The sequence below is a fragment of the Rhipicephalus sanguineus genome, chromosome 2 (genome assembly GCF_013339695.2).
Source record: "Rhipicephalus sanguineus isolate Rsan-2018 chromosome 2, BIME_Rsan_1.4, whole genome shotgun sequence".
NCBI classification, from domain to species: Eukaryota; Metazoa; Arthropoda; class Arachnida; order Ixodida; family Ixodidae; genus Rhipicephalus; species Rhipicephalus sanguineus.
Genome location: NC_051177.1, coordinates 126,589,083 through 126,600,527, shown reverse-complemented (window position 1 = coordinate 126,600,527; position 11,445 = coordinate 126,589,083). Strand labels below are relative to the sequence as shown.

General features: G+C 46.5%; 1 protein-coding gene and 1 long non-coding RNA gene across 2 annotated transcripts; both read left to right on the top strand.

Moving 5' to 3' along the window:
* The first annotated feature begins 348 nt into the window (after positions 1 to 348).
* Positions 349 to 7,091, top strand: LOC125757500 (uncharacterized). The gene is made up of 3 exons (XR_007415271.1): positions 349 to 380; positions 1,229 to 1,317; positions 6,954 to 7,091. It is a non-coding gene; the product is annotated as an uncharacterized LOC125757500 (long non-coding RNA).
* A 1,824-nt stretch (positions 7,092 to 8,915) lies between these two features.
* LOC119381277 (isatin hydrolase-like) lies at positions 8,916 to 11,008 on the top strand. Its single transcript, XM_037649194.2, has 2 exons — positions 8,916 to 9,174; positions 10,629 to 11,008. The coding sequence occupies exons 1-2, from the start codon at positions 9,022 to 9,024 to the stop codon at positions 10,944 to 10,946; spliced, it is 471 nt and encodes a 156-aa protein (XP_037505122.1). The 5' UTR covers positions 8,916 to 9,021; the 3' UTR covers positions 10,947 to 11,008.
* The last annotated feature ends 437 nt before the right edge of the window (positions 11,009 to 11,445 follow it).

Here is an 11,445-nt window from a genome sequence, read left to right as displayed (position 1 = left end):
GTCAGCCTCTAGCTGTCAATGCCACACGAGAATACATTTACTTCCGGTGCTCAAAAACGCTGCGTGTAGTTCGCGGAATATTCGTGTAGGGAAAATGTAAATCTATTGAACCTAATACAAAGCGCATACAATTTAAAATAAAACATTAAGTTTGACGATTTCCGTTAGAGTGAGAACAGAAAGCACAGCATTTATATACACACACTGCGAGCGTGGAATTCTCGTACACAGGTACAGGTGGTGGCAGCGCATCTGTGCACTAGCGTACGCTTTCGTTCCAGTTCTTCCGCTGAAGTTACCAAAAATAGATACAGTGGGAGAGCGCGCGAGTGTACGAAGAGTCGTGGCCTTTCAACGGAAAAGCTCGCTCGACAAACAAGGTGAGAGTGCATCGAAAATGACTAAGCCACGCTTAGATCTGGTTCATAAAGAGATAGCTTTTAGTCTAATATTTTTCAAGAAATTATAGTCTATTCTCCAGCAGGGTGACTCTACGAGGCTGACTATATTTGCATGACAAGTTCAAATGAACAATATATTATTTACTCAAAAGTAACTGACATATTGTAAATTGCCTGTTTTGTAAAACATTTCATGTAATGTAAAAATAACAACTGGTTTGTGCTTTATCACATACAAAAGGCGTGCGCTTGAAATAGAATGGAACAGTGGTGCATCTTTTAGTACTACTATTTGAACGGTGATAATCTCAGAACTTGTGCTAGTTTCAATATTGCTTCCCAAATAAATCGACCAGAGTGCTTACTGATTTTATTTATTAGGCTGCTGTGCCTTAAAGTAAACAGCTACAAAGTTGATTAGTGATATTTTTTTTAACTGAAATTATGCATTTGGATTTTTTTGTCAAAGAGTTGTCCGCCGCTTCGAGTAATCCGTGGTGCGATAGTACTCGCGTTTTCTATCGCGTTTGGTTTCTAGGCAGCCGAGTCCGCATTGGTGGGTGGCCATGATGCGGTGTTTACGGTGAGGCCTTGGCGCTTTCGTTGTCGGATGGCTGTATCACCTTCATGATACAGCCACCCTTGCTTGTTGCAGTTATAAATTTTGTGTTGCTTCAATAAAGCTGAGTTTAAATTTCGCGGCCTTTCCTGTGTGCCTCTTGCTCGCGTCCCCGTTTCTTTAGCGCTCCTCTGTTGCACATCGTTATCCGTGCTCTGCAGTGGACGTACTCTTAACTTCTCATGCGACGTGACATCTGTTTGCATAGGTTCAACGCACGCATGATCACCAGCGGAAGCAGTTTTCAAAACGTCAACGAAGCAGCCTGCGGGATCCAACATGACTGCAATGCGTTGGGTAAGCATTTTAGCAAAATCTTTTTTAAAGGTGCGTTCACAGCACCGAGTTCGCGTTGCTTGTCTCAGGAATCAAAGGCCGCATCGCAGGCGTGCATTCGATGCTTCAGCAGCGCCTGTAGGTTCTAGGAATGTTTATTACATTCAAGAGAACGTTATACAAAATTTATGAGCCCCGCAATGTTAAAGCGGAATCTAAAGCTGGGTGAACGGAGCAGGAACAGTGAAATGAATGATAATTGGGAGCCCTTACCCTATCGTGAAAAGGGGGGTAACGAAAGGTTGGCGTGTGCCTGCCCTGTCCGACTATTAACGCGACGTCGTTAAAGAGCTCGTTTAGGAGAAATTTCGGTGTTTGCATCGTTGGCTCTGAGTGAAATATCAGAGTTCTCCGTGAGTGCGCTTAGCGTTCATTTTCTTGGCCTGCGCTCTGGCGAGAGTGAGGTGCGGGTAGGAATGACAAAGGGCTGTGTCTGGCCCAAGAGTGGCGAGAGACAGGCTCACTTGAAGCGACGCCATCTAAAGAAATTGCGTAGGTGAGGAGAATCGCTGTACGTCAACGCCACCTAAAGAAACTTCGTTTTTAAAGACGATAGTCTTTCTTGGGGAACTTAAACGCAGAAATTTTGGTCTGTCTTTCTGTCTGTCTGTCTTTCTGTTTGTCGGCACGTCCCTCGATTCAGCCACTCGGCCAAAGTTGAACCACTTGCCCAAGGGCCAGCCGTCTTGAACTGGTACGGCTGTTCATACTTGTGAACGTTGTCGATCAAAAATTAAATATCATGCATATCTGAGGTGCAGCATCACTAGGTAAGTATTAGGTGGCGTGTTCCTTTAATAGAAAATGCATACATACGTAATTTTAAGGACCCTAGTTTCTTAATCTGCGCTGAAAATGCATAAGAATGGAAGCTTGAGCGAGTTGGTATGCGTCATCTTTGTTGAAACAGCGCTCACTAGACGACGACGAAGTAAAAGAAGGCACAGGACAGGCGCTGCCTGTCCTGTGCCTTCTTTTACTTCGTCGTCGTCTGGTGAGCGCTGTTTCAACAAAGCTGAAAATGCGACTGCGCTGAAATTTGCCTTCCTCCGTGCCCTTCGCACGAGCTCATTGTTGTGTTTCGGTTTCGGTTCTGTATTGCACTGTACGAATGCCATGGGTCGGTGTTGAAAAACTTTAGTTTTGAGAAGGCCAAGAAGGTGAAAAAAATATTTAAAAAATGAAAAAGCAGCGTTGTGGGCGGCCTTCAGGCTGCCGGTTGTGGGCGCCGCTCTGGCGTTCCTGTTTTACCCAGGCGACGTGTAAATAAAAGAGTGTGTGGAGAGTACTCGTTCAGTGCGGACGTTTTCTCGGCAAAGGTCTCGCCTGCTGCTGCGCCGGACTACCAGCACGCAACACAGCACTCATGTTTCCCGACGTATTGCCAGATGGCGTCCATATCTCACACAGCGCCTCTTCTATCGTCTTTACACGACATTTGCAGCGAAGCACGCAGATACGCGGCCAATTTTTTTAGGTGGTGTCGGTTGTGTACGCTCCCTCGGATGGAGAGAGGGTGTCCACATGCAACGACGCCTCGCCAAATTTCCTTGGCACGGCGGGCATGTCATGCCAGTTGATCTGCTTGCGTTCCAGCGCAGCCGCGGTAGTAATAAGCGTTTCTGGCGAGTGGGCCGGTGGATTGGGCCACTGCCGCACTGGAACGCTACCGTAGCGTTCCAGTGAGGACGTGAATGATCATATCGCCACCGGGTTAAAATTGGATTGGCCTAAAATAGTGTCAAATAAAGAGCGATGATACAACACTGAAATACAGTCGAACCCGACTATATCGAACTCGGGTAAATCGGATTGTCATTTATATCGAACTATTTTTGAACACGGCGATGTTTTAATGGAAGCTCTATAGCTACTTCGAACGAAAATGCCCAGAACACTGTACATATCGAACATCGGGCAGCGCGAAACGCCCCGGAAGTTGGCTTTCCCTCAAAAATTTCGGCTTTTCCTCATGGAAGCCGGCTTTCCTGCACCCATGTGGGAGCGCGCGTTGTGTGACTAGGATGGTGCCGCGTGGGGCTAATAGAAACTACCTCTTGCCATGATATGCTTTTTCCCATGATTGCTCATCGTTGCCCCACCGGCCGGTCCTGCGCGATCGCTTCTCCGCTCTAAAAGAGTCGAATGTTAGGCGAGTTGGTGTTTGGATAATAATAACATCGTCAGCAGCGCGACGAAAGCAGCACTACAGAAAGGAAGACGAATACAGGCGTTTGGTTAACGCGCTGGCTGCGGCAAAGCAGAAGAACCTGCTGTCCTCCGCAAAGCTGGCGATTATCAATACAGCCGAACGTGGGCAAAAGAAACCTTACGTCGCTTATGCGTACGGCATTTCAAGAATCACACCGAGCATGACATTGAAAAACACTGACGACACTAGGGCCAAGGCAGACGAGACGCTTCCGGCACCCCAATAGTACGTACAGCTGCATATGCAGATACGACAAACCACGGAAAAAAAAAAAAAACGCGTATTGCCACGAAGCCGTCTTCTTTACATTACCGTGAGCGCTGCGGTGAAGCCAACGTGCGCACCGAAATTATGATAAAAAATACAATACTTGTATTAAAAAAACTAGGAGGACGCTTGACCGTCGCCCTCAAGAGTGGAACGCGATAGCGTAATCGGACTCTGTTCGCATCGCCTTCTCAATCGCTAGCCTCCCTTCGCTTCACGGTGGAACCTAAACCACGCCGCAGAGAAAGGAACGTCTATGTGCCCGTAAATTGGGTATTTTGAACTATTGTAGAATGCGTACTGCAAGTGCAGCTGCGAAGTTCCCACTACGACAGAATTCTTCCTTTTGCGATTTGGCGAGATACCAACTACGTGTGTGTAAGGCAACACGCGCAACCAAAGCTGCGCACGGTTCGTGATGCTGCTGTTGATAATGATAATTACGCCTCAATGCTTTGCAAATGGTGGGCCTTTAGACCAACCACTCGTTGCCCAATGCACATGCTTTGACGACCTGGTGTGATTCTACGCTTCTGCCACGCAGTATTGCACGTGTTAATGACACACTTTGCATTACCTAACATTCATATAGTTTTTACAGCGAAAGCTGTTATGAGGTCACAACTAGGGCCGTTTTTAGCACCGTAGTTGTCCGCCGCCGCGTCGGTGTTCGTAACCACTATCGCGCGAAATAAAAAAAAACGAAATAAGAAAAATTTCCAGGATGGAAAGAGGTTCGAACCTGGGCCTTCTGCGTGGGAGCCCAGTGTGCTACCTCAGAGCCATGCCGTTGCTTGGAACTGCTTTGCAAAATAGATCCTATACAGGCTTCATATCGGGAAGGAACCACATTAACTGATGTAATATAGCGTGGTAGAAGAGTAAAATACCAACCAGGCATCAATCAATGCGAATTCTGTAACCAGGCGTCACACAATGCGAATTGCGCAACGAGTGGGTTGTTGAATGCTTCCAACCCATTACAAAGGGCTCTGCCATAATTCTTCATCGTCATCAACCATAGCATCAATAAAGTGCACATAATGCCTTAGAGGTGTTTAGCGGGTATCCCTGTTGTTCGCAGAATGACGAAAAATTGCATAGTGGCTGCTTCCCTACTTCACCAAAATTATGATGATTTATAGCGTAGTGTGTTCCTCGAAAGTGCACTTCCATTGGTTGCTAAGGAAGCCCATAAGGCTCCCATGATTTATTTCCTCACGGTCTCAATAAAGTTATTTCTCTCTCTCTCTCTCTTTCTTTCTCACGTAAACGTATGTTATGAAGCTTGGTGGGAGAGTTTAATAACGACCGGGCGTCACACAATGCGAATTACGTAACTATTGGGTCGTTTAAAGGTTCCAAACCATTACAAAGGGCTCAGCCATAATTATTCATCGTCATCAGCCGTCGCATCAACAAAGTGCACATAATGCCTCACAGAGGGTACCTCGCTTCTCCGCAGAATGACGAATAATGTCGGGGTAAATGCTTCCCAACTTCACAAAAATTATGATTTGTCGCGTAGTGGTTACCTTGCTAGTGTACTTTTATTAGTAGCCACAACAGAGTTGATAACGGGCTCTAGAAATGCCGCTCTTCCAGCTTTTGCTGTGACTGTGCTGCGCTTTCCGCGCAGTACTGTCACACGGGCGTGGCTACGTGGTAGAGCACCTGCTTGCTACGCAAAAGGGCTGAGTTCGATTCCCTCCCGAACGTAATACTTTCCTATTATTTCTTTATTTGCACCTCTCTCGAGTTTTCGCTCACGGACAACGCTTATTTTGCTCACACAACCAACGACAACGACGCCGACACCGACATTTCTGCGAAATGAGCCATTTGACGCTCTCACGTTACTGGTAGGTCAGGCACGCACACCCCAAGCTTCGAATGGCCCTAATTTCCCGATAGGAGAACAGCTCCTTATTTTATGCTGAGGATTTTCCACTTTTCAAGCTTCCCGTTTTCGACACACATCAAGGTCGCATTTCTAGTCGCGCATTTCTGGTATCTACGACGCGAATAGCGAACGGAACCAAGGGCAGTTGTGTTCTCGTGGTGGCACTTGGTGATCTTTGAAAGCACAAGGCCTGTTCACACTCCTTTTTTACTAACCAGCTGGCGGAAGGCACGGAACGCTTGCGTTTCGCGCGCAAATTTGTAATTATTTGGTTCCTCAGGCGCGATTTTCAATAAGGTGAATGGGAGCGGTGGGCGGTACGTGGAAAAGCAGTTGACAATAAACCAGCGCGATGGAGCTTCGCCCACCATTTCCACCGCTGCCCACCGTGGGGAGAAGCCTGGCCCTTACATACAATGTGTGTGGAGAGAAAACCAAGATGGAAGGCCGAAAGATGTTACGCATCCGCGCACTGAATTATACGAGCAGGAGGATCGACAGCTCGTCAGCTATCGTCAGCTCAAACGCTACAATAAACGGCGCCATGCGCTGACCAGAAACGAAAGAAGAAATGAGGGAATGGAATTTTCGCATTGATATCTCTATGCAAATGAACGCTGGTCTTGCCAACGCCAATGGCAACTAAGTTGACTATATTTCATTCCGTTGTCAACAGTCAAACGCCCACGCATTTCGATTTTGCAGGGTGATCGTTCAGTTATTCCAGGAAAAAGCGCTGCTGCTAACAACCCCTTTAGAATTACAGCGAATTCATGCCCGTTTAGTATGACTCAATTTGTCACTGTTGCCAATGAACAAAGCCTCGTGTGATTTTATCTCTCAGGGATCCCACCAGACACCTGGGACGGCAAAAGTTAAGCATTCTGGATAGTGGTACTCCATACAGCGCGGAGTACAGGACCGGCCAATAATGCCACTTCATCTTAATACCTCGCAAAAGAAGGCAAAGCGAAATGGAGATAGAAGGAACAGGGCCGGGGCTGGTTCTGTTATTGTTCTCGCTGTATGTTGCTCAAGACGGAGCTCGAACAATTTACTCAAATGTCAGTTTTATTGAAATCAATAACAGCACACCAGCTACCCCGCTGACACTCCGGACGTTTTTATTTATGTTCACCTGCAATACGAATTCTTGGCGGTGCAGTTAGATACCACCCAATTATCAGACTGTTTAGCGAACGGTCTTTGTTTCAGGTGCGTGACTTCGGAAGCTGCCTGCTGAGCCTGGCGTGCGTGGCCTTGTCCATATACTGCGTTGCTCGTGTCTCGTCTTCTCAAGCTGAAGCAAAACCAGAGTCTCGTTGTCCTTCCCAAATGAGGAATGCCAGGATTGTGGACTTGACGCAAAATTTCACCAACGATACGATATACTGGCAACCCGGCTATTCCTTTCACCTGGACATAGCGACGTATCCGGGCCCTGGGGATGAATGGTAAGGCTGCAGTCATTCCACCATATTAGCTTTTATATTGGCATAGAAGCATACTTGGGCCGTTGGGAATAATGGTAAGGCTGCAGTCATTCCACCATATTACCTTTCATCTGGATATAGAAGTGTATTCGGGCACTTGGGATGAATGATAAGGCTACCGTCATTTCAATATATTGCCTTTCATCTCGGTATAGAAGAATAATCGGGCACATTGGATGAATGGCAACGCTGCCGTCATTCCATCATATTACCTTTCATATGGATATAAAAGCATATTCGGGCCCTTAGGATGAATGGTAAGGCTGCCATCATTCCACCATATTGGAGGGTCTAACAATCAATTTAACACCCGAGTGGCGATAAAATGTATCCCAGTGAGATGATGCAAAAGTAACCATTAACCCTATTGAAGATACTGGAAACTTAATTTCGGAGGTATTGGAAAGCATTTGTTCTGCTCTTGAGGCAATCGTCACTCGATATCTGCTCTCCAATTGTCGACGTAGCACGCTGGCCGCAAGCCGCAAGCCGCTTGTCAAAAGAACTGGTCAGCCGTACCATTAGAGCTCCCTTCAACCTCGGCTATTTTTCATGTCATACTTTTTTCCGTGACCCGCGCTGTGCCCCTGATGTGTCGTAAGCACGGTTAACTTGTCGCGAGAGGCGGATAACTAGAATGTCATAAAATCGAGGATGAGTTAGAGGAATCCTTAAATTGCAGTGGCTTACTCTGGGAAAAACTGAAAATTTTTCTCAGGAAGTTCTCAGAACCCACAACCGTGCACGCATCAATAATTAAAGTGAAACGTTCGTTGCGTACTAAAAATTTTAGGCTACATTGTTTCATATGCGGGGCTCACAGACCTGAAGGCTGACGAATTAATTTATAGTAAAGGATGAAAGTTATCTCGTTCAGTGACGCAGTAAAAGTGTAAGGCGGAGAGGATTGTAAGGTTTGACGGAATGCACTGTAGAAGGGGTGGGGTCATGTTTTACGGCGCAGATTTTAGGTGTGAAATCAGTCCTACGGTAACGAGAAAATGGAACGAACATTCATTAACGGGAAACATTGCCATCCACACGTCCGTAGAATGAAGCTAGAAGAGAAATATACCGACGTTTCTCTGACAGATTTCTGAGACGACAGCCTTCCCTGCTGACGAAGAAGTTTGAGTATCGAAAGGTGGGCTAGTTGGTAATTCATACTTCTTCAGCTTACTGGGAGCGCAGGAACACACAACAAACGAAGGAAGAACCATCAAACACGAGCGCTTGTGTTCTGTGGTTCTTCCTTCGTCTGTTGTGTGTTCCCGCGCTCGCAGTAAGCTGAAGAAGTTTTACTAAGACAAATTTCTAAAAAAGCGGGAAACGCTTATTTCGGATGAATCCCAAGGACCTTAATGTAGCGCTATGCTGGAAATGGGCGAGTGGCAATTTTCAACCTTTTCAAGCTTATTAGATTTAAAAATGAATAATTACAAATCTGCAGAACGCATGCGCTTCAGAGCAGCGAACACACCGTATTATATTTACTGCCTGTTAACGCTTATCTCTGGCACATTTGGCAGTCAAGCGTCAGCTTAAGATGAAGGTTTACAACCGTTACGATTTCGGGCTTCACGTTACAGAATTAAGCACAGTCACTGCTTAGACTTTGCGTGTTCTTCCCCTACCACCTCTAATTTTCTTGCTTATATGACTTATTTTGCTTTGTTAGGAGACAGCTCGACAACATCTCGGAAGCAACGCACGGTGGAACACACTTAGATGCGCCGTTGCACTTCGCCAGGGGAGGATGGTCTGTGGCGGAAATTCCCATTGAGCGTCTTATGTATGTGCCTATTGTGAAGTTGGATGTCCGGTCGAAGACTAAAGGAGACCCCGAATACATTATCACATTGTCTGACATACACAACTGGGAAAAGTGCTATGGAAGAGTTCCTGATGGCTGCCTCTTTCTTTTCGAGACTGGACAGTGCAGAGTAAGTACGTGCGTTGGAACGACGACGTTTTATGCAAGTGAGACGCCCGTTTGAACTGCCCTGTGTCTCTTAAGACTTCCGGTTTTTCAGTTTTAAGAGCACAGCTCTTTAGCTTTTCGCTGCGCCCGGTAGTGCGGACGGGAATTATCATCATCACGAACCGGTACGCGCTAGCTTCGTCCTCTTCATCTTCTGCTTCGCTCCCACAACCCGTGCGCCGATTTGACCGACGTGGAATGCAATAAATATGAGGAGCGAGTCTGTCACGTGAATAAAAATTACGTAACAACATGAACTAGTCACGGGACTAAAAACCGCGTAACATCAGGTAATAACTAGTCAAGGAACTATAATGACGCAACATCACGCAACTAGTCACGTGACTGAACATCACGTAACATGTAGTCACGCCACTAAAATCCCTTAAGATCGTCTAACTAGTCACGTGACTGAAATCACGCAACCTCACATAACAACTACTCACGTGACTAAAGATCACGTAACATCACGTCACAAGTAGTCACATGGCTAAACACCGCGTAACGTCACGTAACAAGTAGTCCCGTGACTAAAATCACGCAACATCACGTAATAGCCAGTCCCGTGGCATGTTCCCTCCAGAACGACATAACAGCTCGTGACGCTACATGTTCCCGCCAAAAACCACGTAGCAGCTAACCACGTGACTAAAATCACCTAACATCTAGTAACGTGACTGAAGTCACTTAATATAGCGTAACGACTGCTCATATGTGACTAAAATTCGCGTAACGTACGTACAACTGATCACGTAACATAATTCTGCCAAAAAGCACGTAACAGCTAGTCACATGGCATTTTTTTAGTCACATGTGCAACATGTTTAACTTAGCGCAACGACGACGTGGACACAAGAGAAGAGCAGACAAACCACAACGCTGACTCGCAACTGAATATTTATTAGAAGTTATGAACGAAAAAAGGACACTTCAGCCCTCACACCCATGTGACACACAAAACCAATGAAACGGCAGGTCAGCTGACATCTTGAACAATAAAGAGCCTCACGCAGACCACGTGTACTCTCCAACACCAGAAAAGTTAATATACTGTGCTATCCAAAAACCTAACCAGCTGACCTGCCGTTCTACTACTGTACTAGTAATGAAAGGCATAATTGAAAAAAAAAAAATCCGAGATTTTCCATGATAAAGCTGCGATAAGATTACGGGGCTCGCGCAGTGAGTAACTACGCAATAAGTTTGACCATATGAGGTTACTAAAAGCGCACATAACTCCAAGTACACCAGTGCTTTTGTACTTCGCTTCTGTTGAAATATGGCCGCATTTCGCTCGCGGCAAGTTCAGCAGCGCCACAGTTAACCCTAGCTACTAAGCTGCAACAGCGGGTGGCATGATATTGCATGACAAATCTTTTGCCCCATCTCGTGTTTTCTATATCTTTCGGCGAATAGTTCTGGCCGAATCGGACGACCTACATGGGACTGGACGAGAACGGAGACCGACACTTTCCCTCCCTCGATCCTGAGGCGGCAACGTTTTTGGTTAGCGAGCGTCGTCCGTACGGGTTTGGTCTGGACGGGCCTTCTCTGGATCACTATCCGAATGTAACGGTGCACGAGATCGTCGCCGCTGCAAGCTTGTACGCTACGGAGAACTTGGCCTGCAGCCTCTCACGTGTGCCGGCCAAGGGGGCAACGGCTGTCGTCCTTCCCATGAAGATACCGGGAGCCAGTGGCGCCCCCGTCCGCGTTGTCGCTACGTTACCCTGACGCCCGCAGCCACGGCGCCTCTACGCCGCCCTGCGGCGAGTACGCTTGCCGCACATTTGATATGCGCAAATAAACATAAAAAAGATGTATGGCAACGTTCACTTATCTATTGGCTCACTAGAGGTGCTCACACGGGTCAGTTTAACCTATTATTTGTCTGACAGCGCGATCAGGTGGCACCTGAATTTCAGGACAGTTAAATCGTGCGAGTGATATATATATATATATATATATATACAGTAAAACCTCGGTGATACGAATCTCGCAGGATCACCAAAAAGTATGAAAAATTAGCATGCGACAAAAGAAAGCTGGTCGATATTTTCATTTCTTCTTTTTCAGGGCCGCAGAAATGTCACGAACAGCTCTGAATGATTGCCAGTGAAGTTTTTAGACGACAACAATCATACCTTCGCTCGTAGATATAAGGCCCGTACGCGCCTGTGTAATTATTGAACGAGGTGTGTTGTCACCCGCGACAGCTAGTAGCCCCTTCCAA

What these genes read in the sequence shown, in the direction of transcription:
- LOC119381277 (XM_037649194.2), top strand. Translation starts at nt 9,022, where the DNA reads ATGTATGTGCCTATTGTGAAGTTGGATGTCCGGTCGAAGACTAAAGGA. An exon ending in TCGAGACTGGACAGTGCAGA is followed by an intron (nt 9,175 to 10,628) that starts GTAAGTACGTGC and finishes TTCGGCGAATAG; the next exon opens with TTCTGGCCGAATCGGACGAC.